This window comes from Gamsiella multidivaricata (assembly GCF_025024155.1).
Source record: "Gamsiella multidivaricata strain RSA 2152 chromosome Unknown BC939scaffold_13, whole genome shotgun sequence".
Taxonomy (NCBI): Eukaryota; Fungi; Mortierellomycota; class Mortierellomycetes; order Mortierellales; family Mortierellaceae; genus Gamsiella; species Gamsiella multidivaricata.
In genome coordinates, this window is record NW_026251721.1 from 392,817 (window position 1) to 411,230 (window position 18,414).

General features: G+C 51.2%; 6 protein-coding genes and 1 non-coding gene across 7 annotated transcripts; 4 read left to right on the top strand and 3 right to left on the bottom strand.

Moving 5' to 3' along the window:
* Positions 1-51: 51 nt before the first annotated feature.
* BC939DRAFT_51264 (uncharacterized protein) lies at positions 52-1,460 on the bottom strand. Its single transcript, XM_051561111.1, has 3 exons — positions 947-1,460; positions 576-653; positions 52-463 (listed from the first exon to the last, which is right to left on the bottom strand). The coding sequence occupies exons 1-3, from the start codon at positions 1,230-1,232 to the stop codon at positions 282-284; spliced, it is 546 nt and encodes a 181-aa protein (XP_051415181.1). The 5' UTR covers positions 1,233-1,460; the 3' UTR covers positions 52-281.
* A 3,452-nt stretch (positions 1,461-4,912) lies between these two features.
* On the top strand, positions 4,913-6,588 carry BC939DRAFT_421032 (DHHC palmitoyltransferase-domain-containing protein; the record flags this gene model as incomplete). The annotated part of the gene is made up of 4 exons (XM_051553083.1): positions 4,913-5,022; positions 5,145-5,186; positions 5,605-5,696; positions 5,881-6,588. Coding segments are annotated over exons 1-4 (879 nt in total), but the record flags the coding sequence as incomplete, so codon positions are not given.
* A 326-nt stretch (positions 6,589-6,914) lies between these two features.
* BC939DRAFT_443064 (uncharacterized protein) lies at positions 6,915-8,013 on the top strand. Its single transcript, XM_051554479.1, has 2 exons — positions 6,915-7,072; positions 7,181-8,013. Exons 1-2 carry the CDS (start codon positions 6,940-6,942, stop codon positions 7,936-7,938), a joined length of 891 nt encoding a protein of 296 aa, XP_051415183.1. The 5' UTR covers positions 6,915-6,939; the 3' UTR covers positions 7,939-8,013.
* A 739-nt stretch (positions 8,014-8,752) lies between these two features.
* On the top strand, positions 8,753-12,062 carry BC939DRAFT_526591 (uncharacterized protein). Its single transcript, XM_051561373.1, has 3 exons — positions 8,753-9,407; positions 9,586-11,165; positions 11,259-12,062. Exons 1-3 carry the CDS (start codon positions 8,902-8,904, stop codon positions 11,978-11,980), a joined length of 2,808 nt encoding a protein of 935 aa, XP_051415184.1. The 5' UTR covers positions 8,753-8,901; the 3' UTR covers positions 11,981-12,062.
* A 226-nt stretch (positions 12,063-12,288) lies between these two features.
* On the bottom strand, positions 12,289-12,362 carry BC939DRAFT_t52. Its single transcript has one exon. It is a non-coding gene; the product is annotated as a tRNA-Val (tRNA).
* A 2,043-nt stretch (positions 12,363-14,405) lies between these two features.
* Positions 14,406-16,235, top strand: BC939DRAFT_443066 (uncharacterized protein). Its single transcript, XM_051554480.1, has one exon. It carries the CDS (start codon positions 14,491-14,493, stop codon positions 16,192-16,194), a length of 1,704 nt encoding a protein of 567 aa, XP_051415185.1. The 5' UTR covers positions 14,406-14,490; the 3' UTR covers positions 16,195-16,235.
* Positions 16,236-16,598: 363 nt separating this feature from the next.
* Positions 16,599-18,255, bottom strand: BC939DRAFT_394045 (adenylosuccinate lyase; the record flags this gene model as incomplete). The annotated part of the gene is made up of 3 exons (XM_051552124.1): positions 16,599-17,058; positions 17,146-17,939; positions 18,067-18,255. 3 exons carry the CDS (start codon positions 18,253-18,255, stop codon positions 16,599-16,601), a joined length of 1,443 nt encoding a protein of 480 aa, XP_051415186.1.
* Between the last annotated feature and the right edge of the window lie 159 nt (positions 18,256-18,414).

Sequence of the window (18,414 nt, forward strand, 5' to 3'; positions counted from 1 at the left end):
AATGGGTACGAAAATTACGTCATCGAAGTGACGAACCGTACGCCCCTCCTAGATCTAAACTAAGACTATGTGCTTGCTTACACACAAAATGTCTACAACTACTTGTCCTGAATTATCTTGCGCCTTGGAAAATCCTTCCACTCTGACGGTGCTTTTCGCTTGACCGCACCATGTCTAACACGGCTCTGGCGGTCTCTGTTACTGCTGCCCACTGAGCGAGACCTTTCAGTTTGCATCCATAAATGGTTCCCATCGATATCTTTGGGCTGGAGGCAAAGGGGTCACTGCTGGCTAATCAGATGGCCACGGACTGCATTGCCGATGCTGTGGCCGGCCACGATATCGCTATCACGGACAGTCCCCAGCGGAGCTATGATTGCGCCCCACGCGTTGTATTGAGTAGTCCCGCCACTGAGTTTCGTACCTGTCACCGGCTCCGACTCTTCATAGTCCCAAGACGCGTCTAAACAGTCCGCCAGATTATTGATAACGCGTATAAATATCCCTAGCATAGTTAGTGCTTTCATTCCTGTCTGCAATAAAACTACTACCTTCTTATTTGATATCCTTCTTACCTTGTCCAGCATGGTTGTTTGTGTTGGTGGTGGGAAGTTGCAAACTGGAAAACAGCAAGTATTGACGAACAGCAACACCTATGCAGCATGATCAGTCAAGACAAATGAGTAACAAGGCCATTTACTCAAAACGAAGCATCCAAGCGGGCAAATCTGAATGGTACGTCTCGTTTCGCCACATTTTCCTTTCAAGGCAGTCGAGACGCCTTTCATGTTGGGAAAACGAGCCACTCCAAACGAAGCGGGCAACATCAGATTGGGCAAAGCAGCGAGCCGATCAGGGGCATCGACACCCTATTTGAATGCTGTACATCTAGGGTATGTGTCGCTTGTCTGTAATAAGAGTAAAAAATAATGATCTGTCCTCTTACGGTCAGAAAGTACAGGAAGCCTACGACAGCTACACCACTGAGGTCGAAGGAGCAACGGAGGATGAGGAGACTGCAGTCGCTGCAGTGACAGCCGAACTCGAGGCGATGGAGATGGCTGAGTATAGGGAGGTGAACGTAGCGCAGGAAATACCGAGACAGAGACCAGCAGAGGAACCAGCAGACAGGGAGCGAAGGAAGGAAGATTATGTACAAGCAGGACTACAGCAGAGCCAAGAGATTCACCCAACACGACGCGCCGAAGTGGAGGAAGCAATGGGAGTCGCATTCGAACGCAACGAGTATCGGAAAGAAAAAGAGTGGGAGGCAAACGAGAACAGTAGGATATGGCGGAAACACAACGAAACAGCTACGAAAGTGCACAGGAGAAAAACGGAAGCAGTACGAAGGAGGCAGGCACAGGTTAGGAGAAGATTGGAGGAGAGTATCAGGAACACGAGGCAACAGACACGGGATCACAACTCAAACCGGCAGCGGCTTAAACGTGAGGCTGACAGGCGACGTGCTGACAGGCGGCGAATACAGCGGCGCATGAGGAAGAGGGAAGCAAGCAAAAATGCGAGACTCAGGACCAAACTGCGCGGCAGAGATCCAGGATTGGACAATGGGGCACTTCGAGCAAGGCTCCGTACTCTGGCGCGGGAGCAGATGGATGCAATGCCAACGTTACGCTATAGAGCACTGCCAGACGATACGCAACGTCCGATAGGAGACACATTCGGGGTCAGTATTCCAGCAGCAGTGTTGCGCCACATCCAGCAACAGCGTACCCGACTGCAAGGACTGGACAAAGTTGTAATGTTTTCGGACGGTTCAATGGAAGAAGCAGGAAAGCAGGGTGTCCGAATGGCATTCGGCGTGGTAGCGCAGGAAAATCAAGACGCCATGCACACAGTGGTAACGGGCAGGATCGCAGGATTTGCTTCATCGACTAAAGCGGAGCTTGCAGGGCTTTTTGCAGCAATCCTGGCCAGTCCAAGGAACACGCCAACAACCATCTACATTGACAACTCGGCTGTGGTAACGCAATTTAAAGCCTTGGTGAGTGGGAGACAAGGAAGCACGGAACGCCAAAGGCTGCGGTCGACTTACGCGATCTGGTGGTCGGCAGTGCACAACGCATATGTACATCAAGGAGGGAAGATCAAGGTGGAGTGGATCAAAGGGCACGCAGGCCATAAGGGCAACGAGGCAGCGGACAAGGCAGCAAAAGAGGCGCACTTCAGTGACCTTTGGGCCATCAATGAAAAGGAACACAATGACATCCAGTGCCACGCCATGTTCAAAGGCGCGGTCGTTGAGGGTGATCTGAGGCAGGTACTTAAACGCCAATCAACGGTAAGGATGAACGCGTTATGGACAGAGCAGAACAGGACTAAGGAAAACATCAAGGATTGGAACCTGGTGGACTGGAAAGCAACACTGCACATCATTCACAACGGCAACACACCGAAGGGATTATTCACTAGCCCTAACGATTGTCAGCGTCGTGCGCACAGGATCAAGAAGCTGCACGGAATGTTGCCGACGCTGGCGTACATGAAGCAGTGGCGGCCGGATTTGTATAGCACAGACACCTGCAGACTTTGTGAGGTGGATAAAGAGGACACGCAGCATCTATGGCGCTGCGAAATGACGATGCAGCAGCAGCAGGACGGTTGGCAGGAAGCAATCGAGAAGGTCAACACAGATGGACGTAGAGCATGGAATAAAGAGCGCAAGCTGTGGGAGACGAAGCAAAAGCAAGCCAAGGAGCGAGGACAAGCCGCGAGAGGACAGGGACCAAGCTTCACACAGGTGACAGACAAGGCCATTTGGACAGCACTCAAGAACAAGATCAAGGGAGCTTCGGCGATCCGGCAAGCAAGCAACACACTCGGCCGTGTGGAGGACGAGACAAGGGACAACGATCAAGGGGCCTGGACGGTTCAAGATTTGTACCACGGACTGACACCAGCGGCTCTCGCCAAGGACTGGGAGAGCCTATTCAAGACGACCACCTCGATCGCGAGGTACATGGTCGGTCGATTCGTCAAGGCCATCGAGGAATTCGGACGGACAGAAATCTGGAACAAAAGATGCAAAGTCACCGTCGACTGGGAAAGAGAAAATGGGATCACTACCATGAGCAAACGCGCCCGGGGACGCAACTGTGTTGGAGAGCACAGACGTAGTGGTAGTGGTTTTGTTGGATCCTCCAGGAGACAACGACGTGCATTGGATGTGAAAGAGATCGAGGAACGAGCGGACAAGCGAGTGCTGCAAAGCTGCATGCAGCAGGTGGAGCTAAACGTGATGGAACGCACCGGCAACTGTAAATTTTTGATGATTGAGGAACGCGGCTAAAGGATGACCTTCGCGCACAACAGGCCAAGTAGGGAGCAGGGCTCAGTCACCGACCCCAGGCGGGGTCGAGTTACCACTCATGCTGACTGGGATTGTGAAGGGGATTGGAGCTGCGAGTGACCAGCAGCGGTGCGGCAAAAGCCGTTTATTAGAATATTGAGCACCCTTTACTATGCCTCTAGCAATAGGGTTCCCTAGTCTAGAGTCCCTCACTAATAAATCCCACATATCCTCGTGGGTTCTAGTTATCAAAAAAAAAAAAAAAAATAATGATCTGTCCTCTTATCTCCTCGAGCCCCGACTTCTTCGTTCCTCATTTCTCTCCACCTCCTTGCCCTCGTTCATTCTCGCTCCAACATTAATACAGCAACACCTGAGTGTTCCTTTGTCACGCATCCATCAATCAATTGACCAATTAGCCCTATTGACCCAATACTATTTTGAACACCGTCATCTATCCACACACACGCACACACATACACACACATACATACATACATACATACATACATACATACATACATACATACATACATCATACATACATACATACACACCGAGTAGCTGAGGCAACAGCTTTGCCACCCTGCCAGTTCTCTTTCTCTCCTCCTCCTCCTCCTCCTCCTCCTCCTTTATCTTGCATTTGTCTCCTACTCTGCATCCACCATGTTGCTGTGTTTGCAGTTATGGAGGCTGGCGTAAAATCTTTGCGAAATAAATTTTTATGCCGCTCTCAGACCCCTTCCCCCTCGGTCCCTGCCTCATTCTTTCCTCCTTCATACAGCCCTCAAACTTGTACATATCTTTTTTTTTATCCTAAGGAGAAGAGAAATCTTCCCTTTAGTATCTATGTCTCCTGAGATCAGACAAATTCCCCTCGCATGCTATGTCGACTTTTATGATCGTTTGTCTCCAGCAAGACGACCTCATCTGGCACCCTCGCCACTCGTTACAGGGCGTCGTCCTCCTTCTTTCACCATCTCAAGATCCGTTGGAAAAAAACGTTTCGGAGGAAAAAGCAAAAGTCTTGTGCACTTTACTCAACCTTATTTCTTGGTTCTATTTGCCTCCGAAGAGTCATCCACTCTTTCTCACGTCAACAAGGAAGGGGCCTCCTAAAAAAACAACAACAGGGGTCAATTGCCCTCAAGCCTATAACATCTGGGTCCTATTCAGCAATTGAAATGAGCTAAAGTTCTCTGCTTTTCTCTTTCACTTTTTTTTTTTTTTTTTTTTTGTGACATCTCGCGGATGCGTCTCCCGCCTACAGTGGACGAAAGAACCCTTATCGACCCTTTTCATTTCCAGTTTCAACTGCCTTTCAATAGAGGGTGGAAACCAAACTGTCTGAAACGCGCCGCAATCAATCAGTAAAGCCTCAATGGCTATCGAGGATGAGTCCCAGCCCGGACGCACCCTCCCGGGTCCACACTTTCGGCTGTCGGGAATGACAAGTATGCATCAGCCCCTCGAATCGCACCAAATGGAAGAATTTGTATTAGAATATTTGAGACCATCAAGTACAGCGGGGCCTGCGTTACCGAGCACAGTAATCGATGGCATGGACCCCCTCCATGAGATCGAAGCGGCTCAGGATGTGAGCTACGAGCGTCGCCCAAGACGATGGCTCCGTTTGGTGTCAAGGACCCTTCCGCCCGTGTTATCCCTCTTGGTGATGTACATTTACTACATCTACGCCGCTCATGTCTGTGGTAAGTTTACATTTACTCCTGCATTTGCATTAAGACAAGAGGCACCTGCAATGATGATATCCGCATGTCGGCGTGGGACTGACATGACCGCAACGCGTCTTTGTTCTTACGTGACTATGCAGTTGGTTACCTCCTGAAGATCAAACGCGACATCCTTCGAGCCAGTAAGTATTATTTGGAGGTGTGGCATCTCAAAGAAAAGGGAGTCTAGTCTGTGTCCTTTCATGGTATTGTTTAAGGGGTTACGACCCCATGAGAGTACAGTTTGATTAATGCATGGTCTAACGGCGAGAGTGCTGTAAAAGAAACTAAGATGGCCAGGAAAACACAACGATCTGAAGTCAACCTTAATCCAAACAAGGGCAGTAACACATTCACACAATTTGCACAAGCGCATACACGCGCACGCGCACAAGCACTCCTTCTTTTCGCTGCATCTGATCGGAGCGCCTTTTGTCTGAAAGACACGCCGTTCGTTTAGCTGAAGCGGTACCATGTAGCCGTGGTCGTTATTTTTTATTTCCACTCTAACCCAACTCTTACCCATTGCCTGTCGTCAACTCCCCTCTCATGTGTCCCTAGGCATATACCTCGCTGCGTTTACAACATTCATTTTGCTGTTCTTTGTATCCTATGCCTTGAGTATCTATTGTGGACCTGGCTCACCTTCTAATGTAAGTCTGCCTCCTCCAAGCACAGTGCGCACTATAACGTGTATGTCCTACCCACACACACACGCACCCCATGGACTATCACAGATCTCAAAACACATCATGTCTGTGCGGGTTTATCTTATGGCTTAGATACGCTATAATGCCAGACTAACGCCCGCGTGATCCCCACCCCTCGCTTGCATAGCCTCCAGTACGAGTGCCATCACAACCTATCCCTTTATTGACGACTCCGTATCAAGCCATTCCAGACCCAGACCCATCTTCCCTGCCATCGAGTGGACATGCTTCAGCGATGCCTAGGTCAAGGTCTGCCTCGAGCAGCACTGGTTCAGGCCAGAGTCGACAGCACGCAAGTTCGCAGGCGGCATCAGTTGTCATTATGCCCAAGTATCCCACAGCGCCTGTTGCTCCAATCGCACAGGGTCCAGTCATGTACTTGTCCCCGTCAACAGGCGATCTTGTTGGACATGGAGACATCCATGGTGTCATTACCATCCCCTCTAGAAGTGCAACCCAAGGGAATATCGATAACAGCTCAAGCAGAGCTGGCCCTACAAGCGACCGGGGCAGAGTCAGTATCGACATTTCTGACCTAGCTCTGGAATCTTGTCAGGCATCGAATGGGGATGATACATCACGACCGATTGCTACCCTTAGCGTTTCGAAACGAAATGGTCGTCCTCGGTGGTGCAGCGTTTGCAGAATTGTCAAGCCAGACCGTTGCCACCACTGCTCTGAATGCAACAGCTGTGTGCTCCGGATGGACCACCATTGTCCGTGGATAAACGGATGCATTGGGTTCGGCAACTACAAGTACTTCTATCTGTTCATCTTTTATGGCTCCGTTTCCTCTATTTGGGTCATCGCCTCAATGGTTCCTCTATTAGTCCAAGTCCTAAGATGTGCAGCCAGCAGCGGCTCTCCGCACAATGGGAATCCGACTATGAAAGACACGCCCATGGAGGGTCATAGACAGCAAATTGGATGTTTGGTGAAGGACGTATCTGGGGATATGACCGTGTATCCCTTGGATATCCAGTGGATCATCATCACCGTGGTCACACTTCTACTAGCCTTGCTAATCGTCTCCTTCACAGCAGCCCATACCTCGCACATCCTCAACAATCGGACAACGATCGAGGCCCTTCATGATGTGAGGAACACGTTCATACGAGTACAGTATCAAAATATGGCGGGTTCAGCATCTGAGGGGGCATTGGGCGCAGCATTTGCCGGAACAGGAATGTTGCCGCTGTTCATGTCCGAAATCGGATACAACGTGGTAATGGTCGAGCATGGTGAGCGTCTCTGGGATCGTGGTTCCCGGTTGGAAAACTGGAATAGCAAAATGGGCATCGAATGGTGGCTATGGTTCGGTATGTTTTTAAGTCAATTTCCGTGTGCTCAACACCAACATCTATTTCAAATACGAGATGGCTGACTAACATGCAGTCTTCTATTTTTTTTTTTTTTTGGCGATCAAGTCCCTTATCATAATACGACTGGCGACGGTATCCATGATGTTTACAACAAAAAGATATACAAGAGACTGGTTGGGGATGCTTTGGCTCAGGCTAGGATGCAGGTCGTCACTTTAGGACTCCCTACCAATTTCTCTGGGAACAGTGTTGAAACTGGAAATAGTGCAGCAATCGAACATGCAGGCGAACGCGACATGGTTTTGACGATGCCTCGCGTAGATCCAGAACTCTCTAACTGCACGACATCCCACGTCTGCTTGTCAAGTATGGGGTCGACCGGTGGGGATGAAAACCGGATACCCTCAGGTGCCACTCAATCATCAAGGACAAACGCAAGCTCGGAAATGAGTTCTCTCCGTATGCCCAAGGTTATTCGACAGAGCTCAGGTCTCGCAGGTCCCGTGTTTGATGACCAGGAAGACGGCATTTCGGGGTCTCAATCGCAAAACTGTATCCAGGAGTACGTCATCGATGAGGAACCTCGTGGGCACTTTACTCCAAAGTTACCCTCAACACGGACTCAGGGCCCACGTCAACGTGCACTCAAGTCTCAGCCAGGATCTTCGGCTCGACAGCGTCAAAGAACTGTGAGTGGTGGAATAGGCGGGAGCTACGGAGGGCCCATCAAGGACTTTGGGATGGGTCTTGGCACGGACGGCATTCCGGTCGATAGTGGCACAGGCCTGAAGCTGAGCAGTGGGCGAGTCAATCGGTCCAGCCAGAGCAATGGCAAGAGCAATGGTTGTCAGCAGCAAGACTAGTACTAGAGCTTAGTTTTATACGAACACTCCTGTATTCTTTTCTAGAAGTTTTCAAATCAACATTTTCTACTAGATACATAAAGTTATTAGGTTATAGAGACAATGGTCATTCACCTCATTCAGACGCGCGGCGAAATACACTAAAAGCTGCTGGTGTTTGTGTACGAGGGTGCAATTGTACCTTTCCATGGGGGTATGATGGGCTAGCAAGGGAGGACTGCTGGGAGAGAAGAAGCAACTATAGCGATATGGCCTGAACTAAAAAGAATTCTAGTTGCCAGGCCTTCCTCCTGTTCCCTTCTAGGTGTACCCCACATGAGACGGCAGGGGCGCCCTCGTCGAGAGGCTGACTGTTTATGTGTCTGGGGGTCTGGTGCCTGATGCCTGGTTTTGGTGCGGATGCATTCGTAGCCTATGCGTGCAGAGAAGACGTGATAAATGGGTGCCACCAAAAAATAAGGGTGTTGCGAAGAGTCGCCTGTTCCTTTCCCAAAAAGGAAGCCATGTGGGAGGCTGGTCCGGCTGCGGGAGGGGGTGTCTCTCCCATTGGCCCGCCCGCCTCTGCGGACAAGTGCGGTTCTATACCATGGGCGGTTAAAGCCTTCGATGGGCGGTTAAAGTGTTCGATGGGCAAGGTGGGCAAGGAGGAGATGCAGACACATATGGGCAGAGGCCATTTTCTGTACACACGCAGTACGCGACCGTTTGCCAAGTCGTGTTCCAATTGGATGCCAAATAAAGGCGTCTTTCACTGAGGACTCGCTTTTTTTCTTCTCACGAACACGAACTATTTTTTATCCTCTCTCTTTTTTCCCATCAACGCTCTCTTCTCCCTTCTTCCCCACCCTCCATCCTCCTCCTCCTCCTCTCCGTCCCTTTTTTTTTCTCATTCGCTTATCTCGTGTACAAAAGTTCCTCCCAGTCTATCCGTCCATTCCCACAAGATCACTTACTTCTGAACCAATGGCTGACTACCAGGGCCTCCCTCAACACGACCAGGAAGAGGTCGGACATGCCTACGACCAGCCCCAGAAGGGTGCCTTCCTCCGCAAGAAGAGCACACTGCTCCTCGCCACTGCCGCTATTGCTCTCCTCGCCACCTCGGCCTACTTCTTGGGCGCGTCCAACGAGCTCTCGCCCAACAAGGTCCACTATGAGGATATCGGTCTCTCCGGTAGACATTACGCCCAGGGCCTCACCAAGTGCAAGGCCATCAAGAGAGAGAACAAGCACCAGTACCCCGCTCCCGAGACCAGGACCCTGAACCCTCGTTTCGTCAATGGCACAACCCCTACGCTGTTCAAGAATGGATATATCTTTGATGGTGTGTCTGAATCATTCAGGGGCGATCTTCTCGTCGACAATGGTCTGATTGTCAAGCTCGGCGGCAAGATTGAAGCACCCAGGGACGCAGTCGTCGTTGACCTCAAGGGTCACATCCTCACTCCCGGTATCGTTGATATGCACAGGTAGAGACGCAAGAAAGGGGAACAGTGGGAAGTTTAAGGGTCTGGCATCCGCGCGGGAGCGATTCTTTTTCTTGTTCTTTCCCCCTTGACAGTTTAATGCGCTCAATTGAAGCACAAGGTGATGATTCGATCCGTATACTTATTCAAACCTGTTCCGGATGTATTTAATTCAATGTAGTCATCTCGGCGTCGATTCCTGGCCTGCATTGGATGGGACTAGCGATACAAACGAAATGACCCAGCCTCTGACACCCTTCGTCCGCTCAATCGATGGATTCAACCCAAGCGACCCTGCTCGCGAATGGGTCTTGTCCGGAGGTGTGACTACCTCGCTCATCCTTCCTGGATCCGGCAACATCATGGGCGGAGAGGCCTACACTGTTAAGCTGCGCAAGGTTGACACCCTCAGCACGGACGACATGCTGGTTGAGGCTGGTGTCGATGACAAATGGCGTTATATGAAGATGGCCTGCGGAGAAAACCCCAAGAGATTCTACGGTGGTTACCTCCATCAGATGCCGTCCACCCGTCTTGGTGAGGGCTGGCTCCTCCGTGACCAATTTGCCAAGGCCACAGAGCTCAGACGCGCTCAGGATGACTGGTGCCATGCTGCTGAGGAACTGCCCCGCTTTGGTCGCCATCGCCTCCAGACCCCCTTCCCTGAGGACCTTCAGTATGAAAGTTTGGTTGGCATTCTCAGAGACGATGTCAAGCTCAACATCCACTGCTACGAGACCCATGATCTGGAGGCCATGGTCCGTCACTCAAATGAGTACAGGTTCAAGATTTCAGCCTTCCACCACGGACTCGATGCCTATCGCGTTCCCGAAATCCTCAAGCGTGCCTACAAGGTTGTTCCCACCGTCGCCACCTTTGCCAGCAAGTTTGGTTATAAGAAGGAAGCCTTCCAGAGCTCAGTCAACGCCCCCAAGATCCTGGCAGACGCTGGTATCTCGGTCGCCATGAAGAGTGACCACCCCGTCCTGAACTCTCAGCATCTCGTCTACGAGGCTGCCCAGGCTCACCACTACGGCCTCTCTGAAACCTTGGCTCTGGCCTCCGTCACCTCGGTCCCAGCCAAGGCCTTGGGCCTCGATCACCGTATCGGGAAGATTGCTGTGGGTATGGATGCCGATCTCGTCATTTGGGAGAAGCACCCTCTATCCCTTGGCGCCCATCCTCTTCAGGTCTACATTGACGGTATTGCGCAAATCAAGGATGTGGATGCCTCAAAGTGGGAGGAGCAAGGCGAGCCTCAAAAGTTCCAGGAGTTCCCCGACCTGGCTGTTCCAAAGGATAAGAATGCTTGTACTGATAAGGCAGATTCTGGAGTCTTTACTGGAATCAAGAAGATCCTTTTGAACGGCAACGAGGAATTCAGCGGTGAAGGCGATTTGCAGGTTGTTATTGAGAACGGGGAGGTCGTCTGTACAGGTTACTGCGGCCACGAAGTTGCTGCCATGACCAAGAAGGGCGGCCCTATCTATGATCTCGGCGGAGAGGGTGTTGTTTTGCCCTCGTTGCTCTCTGTTGGAGCCCCTAACCTCGGCTTGCAAGAGATTGCTGCCGAACCATCGACTGGAGATGGTCGCCACAACCTGAACCCCGATGTCGTCTATGCTGCCGATGGACTTAAGTTTGGTGGGCTACATATGGACGAGGCCTACAAGGCCGGCATCCTCACCGCTGTCACTGCCCCTGTGTCTCAACATGTTGTCCAGGGTGTCAGTGTTGCATTCCTTACTGGCGCCGAGAATGGTATGAAATCGTAAACAAATGCAATGCAATTCAATGCTTATTTTTGTATTATAAAATCACACTGACCTGGTATAATTTCCTCCGACGCTCTAGCTTTCTCTCCCAAGGACGCTATCATCAGGGAGAAGGTCGCACTTCACGTCAAGATTGGAGATGAAATCAAGTCGACTCTCTTCCCTACTGTTTCGTCCCAGATCGCATTCCTTCGCACCGCTTTGAAGGAAGGAATTTCTGATTTGTTCCACGCCGACAATGAGTTTGCGCTCGCTGCTCGCGGTAAAATTCCTTTGGTGATTGAGGTCGATAACCGGGACGAGATTGTGCGCATCATTCAGCTCAAGAAGCAGCTTGAGCGTGATGGCGCTAAGATCAAGATCTCGCTCCTAAGCGCCGTCGAGGCATGGACTGTTGCTGAGCACTTGGCTGAGGCTGACATTGGAGTTATCTTGCGTCCGTACCTCTGCACCCCCGTCCAGTGGACTGCCCAGCGGTGCTTGCCTGGCGCCCCACTCTCTCAAGAGACTGGTCTTTCTGTTTTGTACAAGGCCGGTGTTAAGGTCGGTTTGGCTGCCCATGAGCCCGAGGATGTTCGCCAGCTGTCCTGGATCGCTGGTTGGGCTCGCTCTGACCTTGGTATCTCTGAGAAGGAGGCTGTCGGTCTCGTCAGCTGGAACTTGGCGGAGATTGTCGGTCTTCATACTAACCCCTCTGGCTTGGTGATCTACAACGGCAACCCCTTCGAGTTTGGTGCCAAGGTCTCGGTCATTGTCGGTGGTGGAAAGTCTGGCATCCACTGCAACCCTCGCGCTTTCTAAACGTGCAGTGAGCTCATTGCACGCAGTTGTATATCATTTAATCATAAAAAGGAATAAAGCAAGCGAGTACTTTCTAAAATAAGCATAGAGCCGGATTTTAGCCACCGTTATCCTGGATTAATCTGGCTGATAGGCAGCTCGCATGCATTCATTCATTCACACATGTTGCCGCTCAAAAAAGGGAGAACCTACTTGACAACCCCTCCCCTTGAGGAAATCCACGTAAAATAGTTGACGCATTTGGTGCATCGTGGCCATCAGCTCGATTTTCTTTAAAAAAAAAGTGAAAGCTCGCAACGTGGCAAAAGTGTTTGTACTCGGACTTGAACCGAGGACCGTCTGTGTGTTAGACAGACGTGATAACCAACTACACCATACAAACGATCGCATTAGCTTGTTGAGAACCGTTGTCACGGAAACATCTATATAGCCTATCATCCAATCGCATATGCATTCTGTAAATGCACGTATTCTCTAAATACACATTCTGTATGTGCACATCCCTGCATGCTTTACTGTACGTTCCTCAATTGCACGTCCCCTCCCTTGATATATATTGTCGCAGACCCAACAAGCGCCATCTCTGTCTCCGTCTGTAACTCGGCCGCGGCAGTTTTGGATTCTGCTTCAGTTGCTGCTTTACCCAGCTGATTGTGCGTTTGCATCAAGATCCCTTGTGGGTTTAGTTCAAACTCGTTTATTCAGTCCACGCTCGCAAGCAGAAGGCCTGATAGACTTTACCAAAAGCTAGTGGCCGAAAATAAGATAAAAAAAAAGCTACGGAGCTGGTTTGGAGACGACGCTGCGATGCGACCATTATTCGGGAGCGAGAATGGAGGGTCGCAGCCAAACTAAAACGAACTCCGTACAAGAGGTCCTGGTAGGATTGGAGTGAGGGTTGTGAATATATTTGTGATGCCGATCTCTGCCCTTGTGGTGCGTGTTACCCTGGCTGCGTGCTAAACCTTGACGGTAAGGATCGGATGCTATTGATGCTTACGGGAACAAAATGATTATCAAGTATGGAGGGTGAGAGAGGATATCTCTTTTAACACGCTGAGCCCCTTGGGATAGACCGTAAGAATTTGCTCTAGGGTAGATCCAGGAAATGCGACCTACTTTGTGGTGACTGTGGATCGGCGAACTTTACTATAGCTACTTCATACTTCATTTGAAAAAACGCGGATTGTCCGTTAATTAAACATCATACTGAAAGGAGCCCCGCCATATTGGCCGTTTTAAGTAGATCCGCGTGCATTATCTTTGGGAAAAGAGGTGTAAAATCGAGGCCCAAATGCAGTGTATGCACCGAAAAACTGGGCGTATAGTCTGTCTCGGACACAGGGCGATCAAGGTGAAGGGACAGGCGGAAGAGGTTTATGTTTATTTTTATTTTTTTTTGTCCCAGGCACCGTGCATGCTACGACGACAAATGCAGTATGGATGAATAGATGTCATGACTTTAGCAAGGGAACATTACTCTAATTCCGTTATGCCATGAAAGCACTGGATAAAAAAAAATACGAAGATAGGGCCGTGGAAAGAAAGACACGATCCTGCAGCTCTGGGTAAATGTATCGACGGACATGTTTGGTGCTCAGAGCAGGTTGAGAGGCAGCACGCGGACATTGGATTGGTCAACCCTTGCAGATTGCCCCCACGTGCGCACACAAGACAAATTTGGTCCGGGCATTTGGATACTCTCAACACTGAGGCCTATGCTTGCGCTGCTGCTCTACTGGCTCAGGATAATAACGGAAGAGATATGCGAGCGAGGCCATTGATGGCGATAAGCGTTCTTTGTGCCAGAGCAGTTGTTGTTGTGTGTAAATGTGTGTGTGCAGGATGATGGCATCGAAAAGTGTCTACACAAGGAATCTGTGAGATCCCTGCCTGCCTGCCTGTCGCACGACTGAATCTTCAGCACGTTTGGGGCTAACGATAGGCAGATAGGTAGATAATCCTGATCGCATGTCTCTCCAGCCAAAGAGGGGCGAGGAAGAGGAGGGTCAGGAAGAGGGGAAGTGCATGTGCACTGTTTAGTTTTTCATAGTTTCATTGCAGATTGAATAAGTTATAGTCTGCGTCCAATTCTAAGATCGGAGTTGAGGCGTGTGCGATGTGTAGCACGACCAATTGGCCCTTCGGCAGTCGTCCTTACGTTGGCCGGCATTCGCATCACGTTTGTGCTCTTCCTGGTCCAGTTTGCCAGCCAATTGACCTTGCACCCTCACGTTTTTATCGCTCTTCCTCCTGTCGTCTTGGCCTCGGACTAACTCCTCCTCAGACATACTCCCTTTGTTGTGCTTCCTTCCTCGATGGTGCACATACACTCCAGCTACAACCACAATATCTTTTTTTTTTTTTTTTTTTTTTTGCTCCCACTCCCGACCTCTGCGCTCAGTGCTTTCTTTCTTTATTCACGTTCTCAGCCCAATTCGACTCTCTTTCTTTTCTTCATAACCTCACACCTCTAATTTTCTCCACTTCCTTTTCTGTCTACTTTGCAAATGGGTTATACAGATATCGATTCTTCCGCGTCAAAAAAGTCGACTCCTCACTTCAAACCAATCGTCCCTGCTCCTCACTCGCGTGGTCTCATCGCCACCCATCCTTCCTCTATACTTTCCACCCTCACCTCCCCACTCACCCCAGATCCCTCACCCACCATGACCCCCGAGGACCCAAAGTACCACTCGCACCGTCGCAGAGACTCTGGATCAACCGCTACCTCTCCTACTGCCGCCTTTGCACATGAGCACTCACGAAACTCTGCCAAGGGACACACGACCGCGGGCTATCATCTTCCTACGTTTGGCGACTTGAGCAAAACCGCGGCTCCCTCGAGCACCTCCTCTTCTCCCTCCAGCTCGTCTCGGCCGCTCCATACTCTCTATCCAAATGGCACGCCTCCCATGTCGCCTGGCCACGTTCTCATCTCGCCCGTGCCACGCCCCCATTACGGTATCACTGACCCGAGTCAATACTCCTCCTCGTCCTCAAGCGGGTTCTACCAGCTCCCACCTCCCCTTCAGCCATTCGCGCCGCGTCAAAGCCCACATCAGTCGCCAGCAATACAGCCTCAATCTAGTCAGGGCCATTTCCTCCCTCCTCTGCCGCCTCTCCCCTCTTCCGCGCATTCGACCAACTATTCTCCGCGATCCACACCTCAGATGTCCCCACTTCCCAACCACTATATGGTCTCGCCGGCCATGGGCCCACTCTCCCCTTACCCAACCCCACAGCACCAGCCGCGACACTTCTCGAGCCCACACTCTGACTCGATGGCGGCACCGAAGCAGTCTATCCCCGCCATGATCCTTCCGGCCTCAGCGCTCTCGTCCTCCTCTGGAGCCCAGGAGGCAGCTTCGCGATCTTATTCCACAATCCTCCCACATCGGGATCATTCTGAACTCAGCTCACCGGCCACTGCACCCGTTGCTGATCACTCAGCCCCAAGCTCCCCTCGGCGGTTCATGATGCTCCCTCCCCAAAGTACACCCGCAAGCTCTTCAACACAGCGCACCTCCCGGTCACAGACCCGCAAGGACAGCGCTAATACTGCTACCTCAACCACGACGACACCCACAAGACGTCGCGCCTCCTCCAATAGCAAGCTTGTCGATCAAGAGACCCGGGACCTGCTACGCAAGGTCTCGCACTCTGCGATTGAACGCCGGCGACGCGAGCGCATCAACGATAAGATTCTGCAACTCAAGCACCTGGTACCCGCCTGCGTCGATGAGGACCATCTCCATAAGCTGTCGATCTTGCAGAGCACGATCGAATATATCCAGCATCTCAAGGCCATTCTCCCGGCCTCGGTCGCGAACGCCAAGGTCGGAAGGGCGACGAACAGTAATCCGAATAACAAGACTACGGATATGCTCGAGGCCATGGGAGGATCAATTTCAAGCAAGAGTCCATTGACACCTTTGATGACCACGGGATTGAATCATATCTATGAAAAGAGGATCCGAGTCGAGAAACAGGAGATCAGGGATCTGATGAAGGAGCATTCGCCCAGGAACCTGGCCGAAGAAGCACCATTGTCGGCCAGTAGCTCATCGTCTCCGTCGTCCTCGGATGAAGATGCGAAGGATGGATTGCTATTGTTGGCTGGAGCTGGCCAGTCGATGGAGATTCCACAGCGACAGGACCAGAAACGAGTTGGTCGGAGGAAGGGGTCCCAGGAGAGTGGAATGTACGATTAGACTGGTTCTCACCTTGCTCAATAAACAAAAAGTGTCTGCATTATATACACATATTTATATTTGGCGGCAACGCGTCCGTCAGCTACGTAGATGTAGGCCCAAGCGCAAAGAATACATCTTTTGCTGCCTACTGATCGAGCACACATCACAGCGCGATCTACGCGAAGTCGAAGGGGCGGCAAAAGGCGGATATGGCAGGGCCCCCCGTCCATCCGTAAACCAATAAGGGGTTCCAACACTCAAACAGGCGGTTGGCAGCAACAAGCTGTGGTCTTAATTCGTTTCAGTTGAATTTTTTTTTTTTTTATTGCTTCGGTATTTGACAAAGTCGGGATGGATGGATGGATGATGAGATGCATGTGAATGTGATTATGGACAAACAAGGACTCGTTTTTTTTCTTCTTTTAGACGCTCAATTCGGCCTTGCTCTCCTGGCGCAAGGTCTCCTCATAGGGCTTCAAGGCAGGCTGAACATAGTCCTTCAAGAAGCGATCGACCTGCTGAGGGGCACGGCCGATAAAGGTCGAGGGGTCCATCAAGGTCTCAAGCTCGCTCCAGATGGGCTCGAAGTAAGAGTCCTTGCGGATACGCTGGATCAAGTCGTTCTCGCCTCCCTGCTGCTTGACGACAGCACCGGCCTCGTGCGAGAGAACACGGATGTGCTCATGGCACTCTTGACGGTCACCGCCCTTCTTGACCATGGCCATGATGATGTTCTCGGTCGCCATGAAGGGAAGTTCCTGGCTGATACGGCGCTCAATGACCTTGGGGTACACGACAAGACCCTCCGAGATGTTCTGCAGCAGTGTCAACAGAATGTCCATGGTCAAGAAAGCCTCGGGCAAGCAGATGCGGCGGTTGGCACTATTCCATCGATATAGAAGTTATTGCCATGGTTAATTGCATATTCGATATCGATGAGTAACATATATGGGTGTCTTTTGTTCTTACCTATCATCAAGAGTGCGCTCCAGCCACTGAACACTAGCAGTCCCGAGGGCATCCTGGACCAGAATCTGGAGATGGCGGGCCAAAGAACAGGCACGCTCGCAGCGCATGGGGTTTCTCTTGTAAGCCATAGCAGAGCTTCCAATCTGATCCTTCTCAAAGGGCTCCTCGATCTCCTTCAAATTGGCCAAAAGACGAATATCGGTCGCAATCTTGTGAACAGTCGCACCGAAGGAGGCCATAGGCATCAGGACATCGACATCGATCTTACGAGAATAGGTCTGGCCGGTGACGGGGTAGTATTCCTTGAATCCCGAGAGCTCTGTCACGCGCTGGTCCAAGGCCTCGACCTTGTCGTGGTCACCCTCAAAGAGGGCCAAGAACGATCCCTGGGTTCCTGTGGTTCCCTTGACTCCACGGAATCCAATGTCCTCACGAACACGGGTCAGGTTGCGGAGATCCCAGAGTAATTCCTGAATCCAGAGGGTCGCGCGCTTGCCGACAGTTGTCAATTGAGCGGGTTGGAAGTGGGTGAAGCCCAAGGTGGGCAGGTTCTTGTACTGCTCCGCAAAGTCGCTCAGGCGCTGGATGACACGAGCGAGCTTGGGCAGCAGGATGTCGAGGCCGTCGCGAAGGATGATCAAGTCTCCGTTGTCGGTGACATAGCAGGAGGTAGCACCCAAGTGGATGATACCGGCAGCCTTGGGGCAAGCAACGCCAAAGGTGTGAACGTGGGCCATGACATCGTGGCGGCGCTTCTTTTCCTCAGCAATGGCGAGATTGTAGTCAATATCGAACTAGACAAGGACCGCATTCGATATCGATAGGATGGCGAGTCAGCACAATGTTGATCAAAAGAAAAAGCGAGAAACAGGCTATTGAGCTGCAACAACGAGGCATAAAAGGAGATAACAGAATACGTACAAGGTGCTCCTTCATCTCCTCGATGGCACCCTCGGGAATGTCGAGACCGAGCTCCTTCTCGGCCACAGCAAGGTTGAGCCACAGCTTGCGCCAGGTGCTGAAGCGCTTGTTGTCCGAGAAGTTGGCAGCCATCTCGGGCGAAGCGTAGCGCGAGGTCAAGGGCGACTGGTAGCGGGCGTGGGCGTCCATGGTATATAAAAATGTATAGGTGTGTGTGGAAGGATACGGGTGAAGAGAGAGGAGGGGAAGGGAAGACAAGAGAGGATGAGGAAGTGAGACGGCGTGAAAGATATTCTACTCCGTTCAGCCCTTTTTTGGCCTTCCCCGCACTTGCTTTTTATTTTTCGG

What these genes read in the sequence shown, in the direction of transcription:
- BC939DRAFT_51264 (XM_051561111.1), bottom strand. Translation starts at nt 1,232, where the DNA reads ATGCGACTCCCATTGCTTCCTCCACTTCGGCGCGTCGTGTTGGGTGAA. An exon ending in GCTTCCTGTACTTTCTGACC is followed by an intron (nt 654 to 946) that starts GTAAGAGGACAG and finishes CATGCTGCATAG; the next exon opens with GTGTTGCTGTTCGTCAATAC. An exon ending in AAACAACCATGCTGGACAAG is followed by an intron (nt 464 to 575) that starts GTAAGAAGGATA and finishes CGGACTGTTTAG; the next exon opens with ACGCGTCTTGGGACTATGAA.
- BC939DRAFT_443064 (XM_051554479.1), top strand. Translation starts at nt 6,940, where the DNA reads ATGTTGCCGCTGTTCATGTCCGAAATCGGATACAACGTGGTAATGGTC. An exon ending in CGAATGGTGGCTATGGTTCG is followed by an intron (nt 7,073 to 7,180) that starts GTATGTTTTTAA and finishes TTGGCGATCAAG; the next exon opens with TCCCTTATCATAATACGACT.
- BC939DRAFT_526591 (XM_051561373.1), top strand. Translation starts at nt 8,902, where the DNA reads ATGGCTGACTACCAGGGCCTCCCTCAACACGACCAGGAAGAGGTCGGA. An exon ending in GGTATCGTTGATATGCACAG is followed by an intron (nt 9,408 to 9,585) that starts GTAGAGACGCAA and finishes AATTCAATGTAG; the next exon opens with TCATCTCGGCGTCGATTCCT. An exon ending in CCTTACTGGCGCCGAGAATG is followed by an intron (nt 11,166 to 11,258) that starts GTATGAAATCGT and finishes CCGACGCTCTAG; the next exon opens with CTTTCTCTCCCAAGGACGCT.
- BC939DRAFT_443066 (XM_051554480.1), top strand. Translation starts at nt 14,491, where the DNA reads ATGGGTTATACAGATATCGATTCTTCCGCGTCAAAAAAGTCGACTCCT.